Source organism: Podarcis muralis, chromosome 16 (assembly GCF_964188315.1).
Source record: "Podarcis muralis chromosome 16, rPodMur119.hap1.1, whole genome shotgun sequence".
In the NCBI taxonomy this organism is placed as follows: Eukaryota; Metazoa; Chordata; class Lepidosauria; order Squamata; family Lacertidae; genus Podarcis; species Podarcis muralis.
In genome coordinates, this window is record NC_135670.1 from 3,375,814 (window position 1) to 3,393,587 (window position 17,774).

Below are 17,774 nucleotides of genomic sequence, written 5' to 3' on the forward strand. Positions count from 1 at the left end.
TGAGAGACAGTGAACCAACTGAGACAAAGAAACAGGAAACCAGTAACAACAACATCTGTCTCCCATCTGACTTCCAACAGTCTGGAATGTAAACAGAGTCTTGTGACTCCAAAAACTGCACAGTGGCATCAACAGAAATCTAACAGCCTCTACCTGGTCGGTGAGGAAGGAGGGCTTGTAGGTGCCATCAGTGGAGGTGTTCCCGGTGCCCCGCAGGGACTTCATGTGCGAGACGGCCATGCGCAGGATGGTGAGCTTGTCCGGCTTGCGGGCCAGGGCGCTGCAGGTGGGCACCATGTCCGACAGTTCTGTGATGTAGGCCGTCATCTTGTTCCTCCGGCGTCGCTCGATCTCGCTGTGGTTCTCCCTGCAGGTTGGCGGGAGGGCGAAAGGAGGCAGGCCGGTTAGTTCACAAGGCTCCAGCGGCCAACCCTGCGCACGGTCGCACGAGAGGAGGAGGAAAGGAATGGATGCGGGGCCAGGAATCGTGGTTAGAGGCTGCAAAACTCTCATGCTGGACATGCAACAGAGGAGGGAAAGGTGCAAGAGAAACTTCTGGCCGCTTCAAAACAGGAACAACCATAGAAGCAGCTCGACTGCACTTGGAGCCAATAGGACCATTGGGCGCAGGGTTCTGCTTCTGGCAATGGGCAGCCAGTTAGGTGCCTTTGGGATGCTCCCAGGGCACAGCGGTTGAGAGCATGAGAAGAGCCCTGTAGCCAGATCAGGCCACTGGGGGCCCATGTGGTCTGGCACCCTGTTCTCACGGTGGCCAAAGGCATTGAGACAGGCTGCATCTGGATCTCAGTAGCTCAGAAACAAGCTGAGCTTTGGAGAAGCAAACCACGGTTTGTTGGATCATCCGTGGGGCAACACATAGTCAACCTCTGATTAAGCAAACCACAGTTTGCTTAGTCAATCTGTGATTAAGCAAACCACAGTTACGTGCGAACAGGCCCTCAGGCGTGGTAATGACGTAACAGGCCACTTTAAAGGAAACATTCACAGGTTGGTCTGTGAAAGCCAGGACCCTCCCTTCCAGCACTCCTCCCCTCCAAAAAAAGAGATTATGCTGGGCTTCCTACAAGGAAAAAAGAAACCAGGTTAGAGGCAACGGAATGAGTTCGATGTGTGGCAAGCATGGAATGGGAGATGGAACTGGATGGATGGTGGAGTGAAGACGGAACAAGTATTTTTTTTCTTTAATGAAAAAAAAGTAGGCTTGGAATCGTCCATCTTGAGAACTAATTTTTGGGAACCTTTGGCTGGGATCTCATGGTTCCCAGGACAAACACACAAAGCTACTGAGTGAAGCAAAAAAGGGAGCAACTTTTCCACAGAGAGGACTTATGGGCTTCTTTGCAGAACTCCTCGCCAGTGCTCCCCCTCCATCACTTCTCTGCACAAGAAGTTGAGCCTGGCACTAGTGCGACTCGCAGAGTAACCATGGGAGATCTTGGCTTAGGCTGAATTGGGCACCCACAAAAAGCTGAGAATCTTGACACCTGACAAGAAATCCTTCAGATCCTCAAGAGCCTTCTCATCCCCCCCAAACCAGGTGTGGCGAAACCTTTGGTCCTCTAGCTGTTTATTTATTGCTGATTGATTGATTGCACTTAGATCCCACCTCCTTTCCCCCAAGGAGCTCACAGTACATGGCTCTCCTCCCTCCCCACTTTATCCTCACAACAACCCTGTGAGGTAGGCGAGGCTGAGAGAGGCAGCGATTGGCCTACGGTTACTTCGTGGCTAAGTGGGGATTCAAACCCTGGTCTCTACAAGGTCCTAGCCCAACAGGGACCACTGCACCGCAATGGCTCCCAGTCTGTTGCTGAACTACAGCTCCCATCAGCAAGCACGGCCAATGGCCAGGCATGATGATGATGATGGGAATTGCAGTCCAGCATAATCCAGAGGGCCAGAGATTCCCCCACACCTGACGTAAGGGAGAGGGAGACGGCTGCAGCCCCAGGAGGCTTCTTCGGCCCAGGGAATGGGGTGGCTCTCCAATGTAACTGTTGAACTACAACTCCCAGCAATGTCATCACCAACCCTGACCGCTGGGCCAGCCTGGCAGGGGCTGATGCGCGTTGGTGGTTCAAGAACACATGGAGGACACAGATGCTTTTCTCTAGACCTTTATTGTTCTGAAATGCTGTAACACAAACACATGCTACAGAAAAACAACCTTGCAGAAACTGTTGCCATTCTCTCTCTATCTGCCTTGGGGTCTATACTCCCAATATTCCAACTCGCTTTCCGCTACAGTTTGGACATGACAAATCTTTAGCTCTCAGTTATGTTCAGGATCATCATCCTACTTGGACCAAGTCTCTGTGCTTGCTATCTGCTGGATCTATTGTGGATTGTGGCCTTTCCCTCTATAACCAGCCAGAGGGAAATTTCACCTTGCCAGCTCCATCCCTATGACTCTACCCCACAGCAAAACCATCTGAAAGCCTTCCCCCAACTCCTGAAGAAAGACTTCAACACAATCCATCGGGTGGGACTTTGCTCTTCTAGGTTGCGGGCAGTTTGGAAGTAAAAGAAAAGAGTCCAGCCGTAGATTCTCGCAAAAGTGGGGGCCTGTCTTGCCCAGCGTCCTATCTGCACAGCTGCCAAATGCTCCTAGGAAGTGAGATAGACTGCCTCTGGACCTGGAGGTTCCAGAAGAGCCTGGCTGCTGGATCAGACCAAGGGGGTCCCACCTAGTCCAGTGTCCGATTCTCACAGTGGCCAACCAGCGATGCCCCAACAGAAACCCCCCAAGTTCTACTGAAAGGGCGCGATACCAATAAATAAATTTCAAGGTTTCCAGGGAGAGTGTCTCAACACGCTCATCAGGCTCAGGTGCCACCTCAAGCACCGAAGTCAAGATTAAGCTGCAAAAATAAAAAGGATTCTAAAAGTGCTTGCCGCTGCTACCTGTGGGACTGTTGTTAATGTAGGTTAAACGTCTCTCTCACCCACCCACCCCAAGCATCGCAATCAAGGGGCTGGCGGCTTTGGACTGGCAATAAGAGGAGCGTGAGAGGAGATATGCTAGGCATCTTCAAATATCTCAAGGGCTGTCACATGGAAGAGGGAACAAGCTTGGTTTTCTCTTGCTCTGGGGGGCAATGGCTTCAAGTTCCAAGAAAGGAAATTCCGACTAAACATTAGGAAGAAGTTTCTGACAGTAAGAGCTGTTTGAGAGTGCAACAGACTCCCTTTGCAGTTTGTGAACTCTCCTTCCTTGGAGGTGTTTAAGCAGAAGTTGGATGGCCATCTGTCATGGATGCTTTAGCTGAGATTCCTGCATTGCAGCGGATTGGACTGGATAACCCTCGGGGTCCCTTCCAACTCAATTCTATAACTGCCTCCCAGTTTTGATAGAGGACCACCTCAGCTAAGGAGTGGCAGCCAAGGTCCTTTTGGTTGCCCCATGAAAAAACCTGCCTGCCATCAAGTCCCCCTGTTGATCGGGCAGCCAGATGAGGCATAAGTGATGCCAGCTGCCGACCCCTCACAAAGGCTGGCTTCGTCATAAGCCAGTAGAGCATGAACAAAGAAAGCTGCATTATACAGTCAGTCCACTGGTCCATCCAGCTCAGTATCGTCGGCACTGACTGGCAGCAGCGTTCCAAGATTTCAGACTTAAGAGGGCATTCCTGGTCTACCTGGAGATACCGGGGACCTTCTGCATGCAAAGCAAATGATCTGAAACCCAGCTATAGCCCTTACCCTAAAATAAAGTAAGAATCCAGTCCTCATGGCTGAACGAAGGGTTTCTACCAAGCCAGACCCTTGTTCCGCCCAGCTCTGCCTTGTCTACACTGACCCGCTGAAGTTCTCCATGCCTGAAACATTCTCAGCTCCACCTGGAACTGGGAAATGAACCCGGGTTCATATGAATGCTGCTGCTGAGCCCCTTGCCCTTATTTTGCAACCCACCCTGCTTCTGAAAGAGCCAAACATGCCGCTCATCAAACCAAACTGGGAAAGGTGCTGATTTTTCAGGTAAGTCTCGTGTTTGGGTTCAAGACCTCGATTTAAGGAAGGAAGCGGGTGAGGGCAGGGAGACTATTAAGAGGAGGCGGACGGGGAGGGGTGTCACAGAGGAGGAAAAGAGGAGGAGGAGGAGGAGGAGAAGGAGCTCTGCTTTGCCATGCTTAAATAAAAAACACACACAACCAAATCTCCATTCTCCTACCTGGCCAGTCTTTCCTTATCCGCTGAGCTCTGCTCATCATCAGACCTGGAAATAAAAGGGGTGAGCTAAGCTAAAACTGGGGAGGAAAAAAAATTATTTTAAAGTAACAGGGAATAAAAGAAAGGAGGGTGGTGGGGAGGGAATGTAACAGGAGACCCAATTTATCTGCAATAAGAAGCGGAAGGTGAGTGGGGGGGTGTCATGACTTTGCTGGCATTCTGGAACCAGCTGCAGGCTGGGTGCTGTACGTCCTGAGTCTCCGCCCAGAGGGGTTTCCAAACCGTGTTAGAGACACGGATGAGGGTGGAGAGAGAAAAAACAAGAGGTGAGGGAAGAGGAGAAAGTCTGGCCAGAGTATAGTGTGGAGCAAGTGAAGGACGAGTCAGGTGGCGTAGCGGGACCCCACAAAGGACACTATGTATGTATATATTTATTTATTTTTATTTCACTATATATACAGAGAACATTATTGTAAAACAAACAGCACTAAACCTCAACCTCAAAGCATGTTACAAAAAGAATAAAACAATGAAACCATCGGGGGGGGACACCTGTGTGTGTATGTGTATATTTATATACATACTGGTATATATATATAGAGCTAAACTAAAACCCAGAGTAAAACACACAGAAGTCTATGTACTTGGAGAGGCTTTGCCTAAACAGAAATGTTTCTACCAGGCATCAAGAACAGGCGCCAGCCTGATGTGTCAATAGGCAGGGAGTTCCAAAGTGTGGGGGCTGCCATACCAAAAGAGTGGAGCAAATATTTACGTGGCACCTGGAACAGTGCCAGTTCCACAGGCTGGAGCAGCTCACTAGAATGCAAGCCCCAGGACCTGGTTCCAATACTAGGGGAGCTGTAAGTCCCTTGCAACATGCAAAGGCATGAGAGGCAGAGGGCCTCTGAGAGCGTGCAGAGCGCCTTGCTGGTGACCAAGACACAGCCATGTGGGTTGAGAAGCGCAAAGGCAAGCTTTCATGAATGCCATTCCCAAATCCCAAAAAGGAAAGGTGGGATGATTAATAATAATAATAATAATAATAATAATAATAATAATAATATGGAATGGAAAGTTCTCAGCAGGGAAACAGATTGGCTATTAGTTACGGTTTTGCAGCACTGCATGAAGACTTAAAAAGGGGAAAAAAATCCTGAGGCTTTTAATTCTTAACCTGTGGTGGAACTGGTTCAACCGCTGCCTCCTGTTAGTTTTTAAAATAATGACTGTCGCTTTCCAAAGGAGTCCTGAAGCAACTTGCGAATGTCACAAAATACAAAATATAGTCGGACAATAAAGGATGTGTTAAAAACAAGTAGCCTAAAAGTATTCATCCAAGAAAGGTTACTGAGCCACACGAAATATCCACGCTGCCAAAGGAATGCCAGACCCCTCGGCGCTGTCCAAATCGCCTGGGGAAATATTGGAAAGCAAACCACAGGAAAGTTCCTCATACTGGTCTGTCTAGTTCAGTACTGTTCACACTGACTGGCAGTGGCTTTCCAGGGTTTTAGGCAGCGAATCTTTCCAAGATGACCCCAGTGGGGACTGAACCCGGGACCTTCTGAATGCAAAGCAGGTGCTCTACTACTGAGCTTCCATATGCATAAGCTAAGATTCTAGTCCTCAGGGTTCTGAAGGAAGGACCAGTTAAAAATAGGAACACAGGAAGCTGCCTTATACCGGGTCAGGTCACTTAACTCAGCACTGTCCACCCTGACTCTCCAGGTCTCAGACCAGGATATTTCCCTCTCCCTACCTTGGGAGATGCTGGGACCTTCTGCAGGCAAAGCAGGTGTTCTGCCACTGAGGCTGCAGACCTGCCCCAAATAATTATCCAATTAAAGCAGCAGTGGTAGCATCCAGGCTGCCTTTTAAGCCCTGCCACTTCCCCCTTTCAAATCTTAAAAAAACTGGGTTTGAAGCCAGATTTGGTGGGGGAAGGAAACCTGGGTTGCAGCTTTAAAAGAAACGCCCCACCGCCGCCACCTCCGAACGACTGATGCAAATCCAGCAGAGCAGTTTTTGCAAGTCAGAAGGAGGAGGAAACAGAGAAATCTCCACCCCTTCTCAAAATCTAAGCAATCCTCCAGAACTGAGAAGCAGAAATCTTGTGAGCAGCCTTCCCCAGCAGGCAAACAGCTACGAAGGGAGGCTGGGATATTGCATTGGGTGCCAGTAACTTCTTTTGGTTCCCACTGCATCTCAGCTGGTAATCAACTTGCAACGAAGAACCTGACCCCAAGCCTGTATTTTTCCTCCTCCCTCCCACTCAGTTTTTCCTTTTGTGTCTTTTTTTAAAAAAAGATTGTTAAGTCTCTTTTTTAAAAAGTTAGACTTTTAACAATACAAAATCAAAAATATATAACAGAAACGATAAAGAGAGATGAAAATGAAGAGGTGTTAAAAAAGTGATGTGTAAGCCACTTTGAGAGCAGGATATAAAAATAATTACCGAAATGAATAAGATGAACATAGGGAGATCAGAAGAGCCAGGCTGCTGGATCAGGCCCAGTGATCCATTTGGTCGAGCATCCTGGCCAACCAGATGCCCAAGTGGGAAGGCGGCCAGCAGGACTTGGGCGCCAGAGCAGCTCCCCACCGGCCCCCGTGGTTTCCTGCAACTGTTATCCAGACGCATGGCTGGCTCCCAGTGTGGAGGCAGAGAATAGCCATTGTGGCTAGGAGCCATCGATAGCACTCTCCTCCTCCATGAATTTGTCTAATCCTCTTTTGAAGGCATCCAAACTGGCGGCCCTCAACTGTCGGAGTGAGTTCTATAGTTGAGACGTGTGAAGAAGCACTTCAAAAGCAAAAGTTTTATTTTACAGTCCTTTCGGCTCATGCATCCGAACCTCCTCCCCATCGGAAAAGACCGTCTCCGTACTAAGTAAGGTAGCTAAGTCATGGATAGGCAAACTAAGGCCCGGGGGCCGGATCCGACCCAATCGCCTTCTCAATCCAGACCGCAGACGGTCCAGGAATCAGTGTGTTTTACATGAGTAGAATGTGTCCTTTTATTTAAAATGCATCTCTGGGTTATTTGTGGGGCATAGGAATTCATTCATATATATTTTTCAAAATGTAGTCCGGCCCCCCACAAGGTCTGAGGGACAGTGGACCGGCCCCTGCTGAAAAAGTTTGCTGACCCCTGAACTAAGTCCTTGTTACCATGGGCGTTGAAATCCCCCATGAATTGCAACCTTGCACGAGGGCACCCATTTTGAAGACGGGAGTAAATAACCCTCTGAGTGATCCCAACGTGATGGAATGTGCAACTGGGGGACGGGCCTAACTCGTAGGGTGGAAGATACACCTTAATAAGTAACAAGGATGGTATGGTACAACAGCATCTTATGTGGGGGTTCGGTTCCAAGTGTTCCGTGCATACATGGTAATGTGTATACTCAAAATCTTGGCACCATACCTGCGCCAGCACGCCTGGGCTTTTGGAGCTGGCGTGTTGAGAGGGGCTTGCCCGCCAAGCAAGGCAGAGCGTTTATACGCTCTTTCCACACCAGGAAAACCTGGCACAAAATGAGCTTTTGCGGTCTCTCGCCTTGCTTACCAGGCAAGGCCTGCTCGGCACGCCGGCTCTGGGTTGCTCTTGCGAAATCCTGTGGGGCTAGCCTGAGTTTTGGTGAAATCTCGCGCTTCTGCAGCTGGCACACTGAGAGGACCTTGCACAGAAAGCAAGTCAGGGAGCTTAAAAGCTCTTTTCATGCAGGAAGAACCTTGCATGCTTTTAATTTGCGTGATTTCACCCGGCCGGCCTTCAACAACACAAGGTTGAAACCGCACAGGTTTAATGTGTGCAAGTTGCCACCGTTCTGTACTTCCGTTTTCATCCTTCCTGGACCAGGCCAGATGCAGGAGGTGGAGGTTATGCCCTGGTGTTACTGGGCAAACCACAAAGGACTTCTTTGCCATGCTGAAAACTGGCGAAACAAGCCAGAATCATCAGTGAAAGCGTTTTGAGGCTTGGTTCGGATCTGGGCAAAGAGCCCAGGCTGACTGGCTCCTCCTGGTGACTCACAGAGCTCAGCCCCTTAAGAGAGATTTCCTGCATCTGACAGGCACCAAAGATAACGGCAGGCAGATGGTGGGGGCCAGCTCCCCAGCATTAAAAAAAAAGGAAGAAGGAAGAAGATCGGCTTTTGACCTTTAAACAGCAAAATGGCCTCACTTTGAACCAGGGTTGCGCAAGGCAGGCGAGTGTTAAAAGTCATTGTGGGCAACAGTTTCTCTCGCCAGCGAGGCAGAGATGCCTATCTTTGAAGAGGAAGAAGAGGCACAGGAAGAAAAAAACCCCCTCCAATTTAAGACGTTTGCGCAATCCGTTCCGAAGCAGCCTAGGGATTAAAAAGAAGTCGCTGGATGGCTGCTGGTATGAGGCAAGTCAACGGAAAGAATAGCCTGACCTCAGGCAACCGGATATGAGCAAACTCCTTGACCTGCCTGTTGAGACAGTGTGGCAGGTCCAAACAAACCACAGGATTTAAATTTTTAAAATTTATGTCTCACTTTCCCATCAGGCGCCTCCCTCCCTCTGTTATTTACGCCCAGCTTCCGCCAGCTTCCCATCCCACCCCTGCCTCAGTTTACCACCTGGTGCTTGCCTTCTCTTTCTCCCCAGCCCCTTATTCCTGCCTCCATTTCCCCACCCAGTGCCTGCCTTCTGTCTCTTTCCCCCCAGGAGCAAGTTGCTCTGAGAGCTTTGCCATTTAAAAAGCAACAAGTAATAATGATTTTTAAAACCATGGCTTTGCAGCCTGCCGCACCCCCTCCCCAAAAGAGCAGCTGCATTCTTCTAATTAGCCGTGCTTACAAACAAACTGAAAATTACTCCAGCCACCACTCCCAGCACCCCAAATTTCGAGAAAGAGGCTATTTGCTTTGCTGTTTCAAAGGCAGAGTTTTCGGAGGGATTGGGAGGCGGGAGAAGGCGCAGAGGGAGGGAGGGAAGGAGGGCTGGGTCACATGGGATGCTTTGAGCTGGGGCAGAGATGGATGAAAGGCCACCTGGAGCTCAGGTGAGTGGCACATGCCAATGGTACAGCGCCTGGGCCTCAATGGCTCCTGCAGGGCAGAGGCGCTGGAGGAAGCCTTACCTAGCAAACCGCTCCTTGTCGTTCGGGAGCTGGTCATCATCGCACCTAGGAGAAGAATCGGGAGAAGGAAGACATGAGAAAAGGGCAGCTTCGAACAGCACGGAACGGACTGTGCCTCTTTGGACAACGGCCTGGATCACAACTGCTGAGACTGTTTCATCCCGATCGTTAGAATTCCAAGTCTTGGCAAGTCACCGTTCTTGGAAGAAGAATATTATTCTTTATTTGCAATATAAATGTTATACAGTGGTACCTCTGGTTGCGAATGGGATCCGTTCCGGAGTCCCGTTCGCAACCTGAAAAGAACGCAACCCACAATTTGCCACTTCTGCGCATACGCGTGACACCATTTTGCGCGTCTGTGCATGCGCGAGCAGCAAAACCCGAAGTAACCCATTCCATTACTTCCAGGTCGCCGCGGGACGCAACTCGAAAACGCACAACCTGAAGCAAACATAACATGAGGTATGAATGTACAGTGGTACCTTGGGTTACAGACGCTTCAGGTTACAGACTCCACTAACCCAGAAATAGCACCTCGGGTTAAGAACTTTGCTTCAGGATGAGAACAGAAATCGCGCGGCAGCGGCGCGGCAGGCCCCATTAGCTAAAGTGGTACCTCAGGTTAAGAACAGTTTCAGGTTAAGAACGGACCTCCGGAATGAATTAAGTTCTCGAGGTACCACTGTATATGCAAATATTTTGTCTGCAAATACAGCAGCTCAGGTCTATGTGGGCGCTTTGTACAATCCTTTTCTTTTAGTCGCCTTCTTTTGAAACAGAATGGTGGTGAATTTTTCTTGATTCACCTGCTTGATAAACTGCTTTGAGGTTTTTACAGCCCAGCGGTATATAAATTTTATGAAACCAACTAACTGGCTAAGAAATACATGCTCAGAAGACCTGCCAGCCTGGATCTCCTACAGACAATGACACTGTGGCTTGACGAGATTAAGCTTTTGAACAGTGACTGTTTCAGAGCCGTAGCTCATCAGGAATCCCATATGGGACGAGATGGTGTTGCAGGACTATGAAGCCTAGTTCATCAGGGATCCCAGGCTAGATCATGGAATCACAGAAGTGTGGGGTTGGAAAGAACCCCAAGGGTTGTCTAGTTCAAACACCTGCACTGCAGGAATCACAGCTAAAGGAAGCTATCCAACTTCTGTTTAAAAACCTGGAATGGATGATAGCCCAACACCTTCTGAAGGAGTCCATTCTACTGTCAGATAGCTCTTACCCTCAGAAAGTTCTTCCAGATGTTTTGCTGGAATCTCCTTTCTTGTAACTTGAACCCACAGCTTCAGGTCCCACCCTCTGGTGCAGTGGCAAATAAGTTTACTCCATCTTACATTTGACAGACCTCCAGATATGTGAAGACGGCTATCTTATCACCCGTCAGTTTTCTCTCCTGCAGGCTAAACATACCCAACTCCCTCAACCGTCCGTCCTAAGGCTTGGTTTCCAGACCCTTGATTATCTCGGTCGCCAGACTCCACACACATTTCAGCCTAAACATATCATTCTTAAGATACTATAATGTTGCAGCTCTACGTAGCCATGCTCATCAGGGATCTTCTGCTAGACACGACAATATTGCTGCACTACGTAGCCTATCAAGCTTGGCTATGAACCGGCATCACTAAGGGCAAAACGAAGCTTTCTGTAAATGAAGGAGATCCTTCCTGCACTGGACCCATGAGTCATCCCAACCAATCAGGGATACCAGAGAGAAGAGAATTTGACCTCAGCTCTTGCACAGCCGAGTCCCACTCCCTTCTATTTTCTGATGAGCCTTTTCACAAGACGGATCCCTCTCTCGCTTTGGCTCAGCACAAGTCCCCAAGTCCCTTGCCACTGGAAGTCCGTCTCACCTGAGAAATTTGCTGTTCCCTTCTCCGTCGTCATCAAAATCGAGCCTGGAGAACAAGAGCAAGAACGACTGTTATCTCAGCTGCAACAAACCTCCCCCTGGGACTCCCAGCAGGTGAAGAAAATGAAAGCCAAGTAGAGTCTTGAAACTCAAGAGGGCTCCAAGAATGTTGAAATTTAGGTGTAGGGTTTACTGTACCTCCTCGCACCTGGCCTGGTCTCAACTCATCCCAAAACTCTTCCCAGAGGCAGCAAAAGACAGGCCCTGTACCTGTTCTTGGACTCCAGCTCCCATCAGCCCCAACGCCAGCAAGGAAAACAATAAAGGATGATGGGAGTTGTAGTCCAACAATATCGGGGGGGGGGGCAGGCACCAAGCTGGTTTTGCCTCAGCAGGAGAGATGGGAAGAGGCTCATCCCAACAGCTTTGCCGACACCCCAGCTCCATCAGATGCCTGCTCCTACCCCTGAATTGTGCCAGCACTTGGTCATTATAAGAGCAGATATTTAAGAATTGGTGCCTGAGTTTGATTTTTCCCCTCCCTGTCCCTTTTCCCTCGTGCGTCATGCTTTTTTGTAAGGCTGTGGCAGAGACCGCCTTGTTTTAATGGATAGTATGTAAGCCACGCTGAGAACCTTTTCGGCTGAAGAGCAAGGTACAAATGCTCCCAATAAATAACAATAAATTATAAAAACAGGCGGGAAGCCTAAATGCAGCCCTCCCGCCCTCACTATCTGGATTCCGAGACCCCCCCCTTGCAGGCCACGCCCTCTCCCAACAGGCCACACCCCTCATAGCCCTGCTTCGTGCCTTCAACTGTTTCTTCCTGGCTGGGATGTGTCTGCTGAACTGCGATGTCATCTTCTGTTTGCATGGAAGGAGGGAGGCGTGTGTGCACGTACGAGAAATGTCTGAAGTTGCTGCCCGTATTTTTGTACAGTAAGCCCGCAACTTGCGCAGGGGTTACATTCCAGAGATTGCGCCTGAAGCCAAAAATTACTTAAAGTCAAAGCACACTGGGTTCAACGGTGGGTGGGATTGCCCAAGTCTTTTTTCTCAGATGCCTGTCCACTTTTTTATTTTTATTTTGGCCAAGTGTATAAAACTGAATGCGCACAAGTTAAATGTGTGTAGGTTGTGGGCTTGCTGTACCAGCGAACATATTTGCAGATGCTAATGTACTTTTGAACTACATTCCTGTAGCAGGGAAATTAAAGGGCAGGACAGCAAAAGTGGAATTTGTGAGCCTTCGTGGTAGCCAAGAAATTTAAACTTCAAATTTGGAAGGCTGAACATCCACCGTCTATCACAAAATGGCCTTGAGAATCCCACCAGCCCTGGCTACATGTGAACACACTTCCTACAAACGCATCAGTCTCATGGGTATACTTATTTTGGCTGGCTTGGCGCAATATTTCTATTTAAGATGGATGTACTGATGTTTGTTGCATTCTTAATGTAAGCTGATGGATTGTTTTTGCTATTTTAAAGCTCCTCTTCATTTTTTGTCTCTTTCTTCTTTGTTAAATTGCTATTTAAGAATCAGCTTTCTTAAAAAGAGAAACGTCTGGTTTCTGGGATGCATCCAATAGCGCAAAGGGAGAGTTGTATCCATGATAACAATTTGCTTTCGCCTCTTGCCCTGCCCAACACGGGTTCGTGGCCCCCAGAAGGTTACATGCGGCCCTTGGGTTGGAAGGGGGGAGCCCCCACCCCAAGCATCCTCATTCCAAGTGACCACCGGAGCCACCCTTACCCCGTCCTGCGCTTGTTTGCTCTCTGGACGATGCTCCCTCCAGAACACGCGTCGGGTCCAGGCGTCCCTGAAGCAGAGCCCAGCAAGGGGACATCCGATGCCATTTCTGGAAGGAGAGGGGGAAAGACGAGAGGGGAAGTGAGGCATCATCCCTTTAAAGCCCTAAATGGCCTCGGCCCAGTATACCTGAAGGAGTGTCTTCACCTCCATCGTTCAGCCCGGACACTGAGGTCCAGCTCCGAGGGCCTTCTGGCGGTTTCATCACTGCGAGAAGCCAAGTTACAGGGAGCCAGGCAGAGGGCCTTCTCGGTAGTGGCTCCCACCCTGTGGAACACCCTCCCACCAGATGTCAAAGAGAACAACAACTACCAGACTTTTAGAAGACATTTGAAGGCAGCCCTGTTTAGGGAAGCTTTTAATGTTTGATGTATTAGGGTATTTTAATATTTTGTTGGAAGCTGCCCAAAGTGGCTGGGGAAACCCAACCAGATGGGCAGGGTACAAATAATAAATTATTATCATCATCATCCCGAGAGAGCAGCAGACATCTGCTCTGGGTTGCTCCGCCGACTGGCTGGCTTGCCAGGCGAACACCACATCGCCAGAGCTGAGGCTTCTACATACACACGCAGCAGGATGGAAGCACCAGACTTTCTGGCACATCCCTCTGAAGAAAGCACGCTGGACGCCAGAGAGAAAACATGCACAACTCGAAGGGGAAATGTGTCTGGGTTTTAAGAAGGCGATGTCAGGATGAAAGTCGCTCATCGTTCCCACTTAGTCACAATCTGGGGTTGTGCGAATACTGAAAGATCTGAGACAGACAGAAGGAAGGACTTCTTCGCACAGCGCCGAATTATGGATTTTGCTCCCACAAAAAGACAACCACGGGTGTTGCCTTGGAGGGACTTTATTTATCTAGGGGAAGGTTTTATGACACCGTGTGGACCCTGCAAAACAACAAAACAACTCCAGTTTGAATGCATGGTGAGCACTCGTCCCATAAGAAACACCCATCTGGAAGCCCCCAAAGTCTCCTGGCCCCAGATGCCCAACAGGGAAACAGAAAAGCAAGGACTTTTTAATGCAGCGCCGCATTAAACTATGGAATTCTCTCCCACTGGAGAAAGTGGTGATCACCAACTTGGATGGTTTTAAAAGAGGAATGAGACAAATTCATTAAGGAGAAGGCTAGGCTCTGTCTCCACAGTTAGAGGCAGCAACGCTACTGAAATCCAGTTGCTAGAAACCGCAGGCAGGAGAGAGTAGTTCTTGTGCTCAGGTTCCGCCTTTGAGCTTCCCACCGGGGCATCTGGTTGGCCTCTTCTGATGTTCCTATGGAACCTCCATGTCCAGAGGCAGTCTACCTCCATTCCTAATTTCTTTGGGGCATTTGGCCACTGTGAGAACAGGACCCAGGACTAGATGGGCCACTGGCTCTTCTCATATTCTTATTTGCCCCTCAAATAACAAACAGTTGACTCAACTGGGCTGCCACAGATGGAAGAACTCTTGGAGCAATAAAAGAACATCGCGGGCATGGCGTGTTTTATGCCGCGGCACTCACGGAAAAGAACGAAACAATACCCACAAAGATAATTTAAAATCCTGCTGCAGGCTTCTCTCAGGACTCCGTTCCCTCTGAGGCAGGCCCGATCTAATTAATACCACAAGGCTGTAAAACTCAGAGAACAAGCCATAAACCATCTGAAGTGCTCTTAGGGGCTTCAATCTCCCTGCCTTGCTTCTCTGGGTGTTTTTTTTTTGCGAAGAGTTAATAAGATCATATTCATGTACAAAGCCTTTAGAGACTGTCCAGAACAGAAATGCAGTCAGGAAAAGAGCAGAAATGATGCAACACCAGTCTAAGTTCTGCTCCTTACAACCCTTTTACGAATTGAAAAAATAAAATAAAATCAATTTTCTGCCTGCAGCTGACAGTGGAGAAGGAGTCTGCTGAAAATGAAAGGTTTCCTGGCAGGGAAAGAGAAAAAAGCAGAAGACCAAAAGCCCGCTCAAGGAGGGGAACTCTTAAGAGCGCCAAGAGTCGTCAGGCAACATCCCTCCCCACCATTCCTCCCACAGAGCTCCCTGTGATGAGGGACTGAGTGCTAAACCACTCTGGGAATTGGAGATAAGAGTCCAACATATCTGAAAGGCGATGTCCTCTCCTTTCGTTTCTGCACTGGTGACTCCCCATCTTCCATCCTCCGTAACGGCGGGAGGACCACCGTTTTCCAGCAGGCCTATGTCCTTCATCCTACACGTCTATTCTCAGAGAAGACACGCCATCGAGACAGGGAGACCACCATCTCCAGCTCTTGAGGAGGCGGCTGGTCCATCTGGGCCAATGGTTCAGTGCCTCACCAACTTCTGCCAGCAGCCTGCCTTCTTGGTTGCTGCCAGTCCACTGTCTTGCCAGCTTCCTCCTTGGTCTGAGTTGCCCCTTGTAGACAGAACTCAAGAGGGAGGAGACAAAACTAGAATTTGCTCTAGCACCACCTACTGCTGGTCTCCCTGACTTAAAGGTAAAGGACCCCTGACAGTTAAGTCCAGTTGCGAACGACTCTGGGGTTGCGGAGCTCATCTCGCTTTACTGGCCAAGGGAGCCAGCGTTTGTCCACAGGCAGTTTTTCCAGGTCATGTGGCCAGCAGGACTAAGCCACTTCTGGCGAACCAGAGCAGCGCCTGGAAACGCCGTTTGCCTTCCCGCCAGAGTGCTACCTATTTATCTACTTGCACTGGTGTGCTTTCGAACTGCTAGTTGGCAGGAGCTGGGACCGAGCAACATGGGGAATCGAACCGCTGACCTTCCGATCGGAAAGCCCTAGGCTCAGTGGTTTAGACCACAGAGCCATCCTGCCTTACGTCCTACCAATTTCAACAGGCAACACCAGGGGCAGTCCCTGCCTTCAAGTGCTACCTGCCAGCCGAAATGAAACTGCCTGGAGTAATATAAACTGCCTGGTGAACTTTATGCAGATGCCCTTACGGAAATATTTATTATCTTTGGTTCAACAAAAGGTTAGCAGGCAACCAGGGCAAGTGGCAAACAAGCAGCTCTCTGGGTCTGAGGACCAGTTCCTGCAGACATCCCCTTCAAAGTTGCTGCTGCAAAAATCCAACGCTGAACCAAAGGCGTGGCCAAACGGGTTCTCCCCATCTTATCCTCACAACAACCCCGTGAGGTAGGTCAGGCTGGCAGGTCACCCAATGAGCTTAAGAAGAGCTTGCTGGATCTTGCCAATGGCCCATCGAGGCCAGCATCCTGTTCTCATTGCAGCCACCCAGTTGCCTCTTTTGGGAAACCCGCTTTCAGAAATCAGTTTTCAAAAGCAGAGGCTTAGCACGGTAAGCCATCGTGGCAAGTAGCCATTGGCAATTTTCTCCACACCACACTGTTATACGTTCAACACACCGCAGAACACTGCTAGGTGTTTTCTGCCTTCTCTTAGGACCCAAATATTTCAGATTAATTCATGCCTCCCCTTGCTTATAAGTCCCATGCGTTTAAATATATCAGAGACGATGAAATATATAGTAGAAACACTCAAGGAAAATCTACCTGTAGTCTTATATGCACTACATTGAGATTTTGTGCCAATTAATCCCAATTTCCTCCCCTCACTTCTACGTGCCCTACTCCACTTTGCACCCCTAACAGGAGAAAACGCACCATCATTAATGGTTAAACCAAGCCATTTCTTGGCTTGCAGAGCCCCCCCCCCCGACTGTGCATGAATCTATAGGTTGCCTTCCTGTGTCTCCCTAAATGTTCCCGCTCTTGCATTCCAGAAATTGCACTGCGGCCCAGTCACCCTTGTCATCCGCCCACATCCCCAAATCATGCAGCCAACAGTCTGTTTTTCTGTTTGATCCTGATGTAATCTTAAATTTCATCACATTTGCTTATGTTGTGTATTTAATCAGTCAATATTTTTCTTTTCATTTTTAGAGAAAGGCCAGATACTAATTCTTTAATAAAGAAAAGGGCAGTTTCCATTGGCAGTGCCCCCTCCCAGAGCCAAGACTCCCCCCCAATATCCTAACTCCAACTAAACCTTTTCCGAAGTACCCAGGTAAAGTCTAAAGCAGCAAAAAAAGGGTTGTCATCCCCAAAAGCTGATTTCACGATAAATGTGTTATTTCAGGGTAACCCTATTATCCAACTCATTTACGTCACTCCAAGCCCTGGGCCACTCCATTCCCCTTTCACCCCACAACTGCCACAGCATCCTCAAGTCACTCTTATCTGTGCTTTTCCCATCACGCCAAGCCCCTGCCCCACTTCTAACCCTATTCTCCCCCATGCTATTAAGAACCCTTTGGCCACACCCCCAGACAAGCCACACTCTCCGCCATCCCAAAGAAACGCCCCCTCTGCAGGGGTGGCCCCCAGATTCGCTTCAGCTCCCCCCAACCTCTAAGTCTGAGCCTTCCCCCCCATATCTCATGATTCCCTGTAGCCCCCCACTCCCCACAATTCACCTACAGTCGTCCCAAATCTACAACCCCTAGCTGCTCACAGATACCCACATCCTATAACTCCCCATTATCCCAAACTGCAAGTCTAAGCCCCCAAATCTGTATCTCTGAGCCCCACAGGTTCCCCTTACCCTATGCTGAAGGCAGCCTTGTTTAGGGAAGATTTTAATGTTTAATAGGTTATTGTATTTTAGTACAGTATTTTGTTGGAAGCCGCCCAGAGTGGCTGGGGAAACCCAGCCAGATGGGCGGGGTATAAATAAATTAGTAATATTTATTATTATTATTATTATTATTATTATTATTATTATTATACTTCCCCTTTCCACCCCCACCCCCAGTCTCCCCCTCCCCT

At 49.0% G+C, this 17,774-nt stretch overlaps 1 protein-coding gene across 3 annotated transcripts in view; it reads right to left on the reverse strand.

Moving 5' to 3' along the window:
• ARNT (aryl hydrocarbon receptor nuclear translocator) overlaps positions 1 to 17,774 on the reverse strand; it is a 36,250-nt gene that overhangs the window by 17,975 nt on the left and 501 nt on the right. For 2 of the 3 annotated variants that reach the window (XM_028709092.2, XM_028709091.2), the window contains exons 2-6: positions 12,935 to 13,040; positions 11,180 to 11,224; positions 9,306 to 9,350; positions 4,193 to 4,237; positions 154 to 367 (exon numbers count right to left, since the gene is read on the reverse strand). In XM_028709092.2, the coding sequence (XP_028564925.2) occupies positions 154 to 367; positions 4,193 to 4,237; positions 9,306 to 9,350; positions 11,180 to 11,224; positions 12,935 to 13,040 (455 nt within the window). The remainder of the gene's footprint in view (positions 1 to 153; positions 368 to 4,192; positions 4,238 to 9,305; positions 9,351 to 11,179; positions 11,225 to 12,934; positions 13,041 to 17,774) is intronic. The other variant, XM_028709093.2, reaches the window with a different exon arrangement.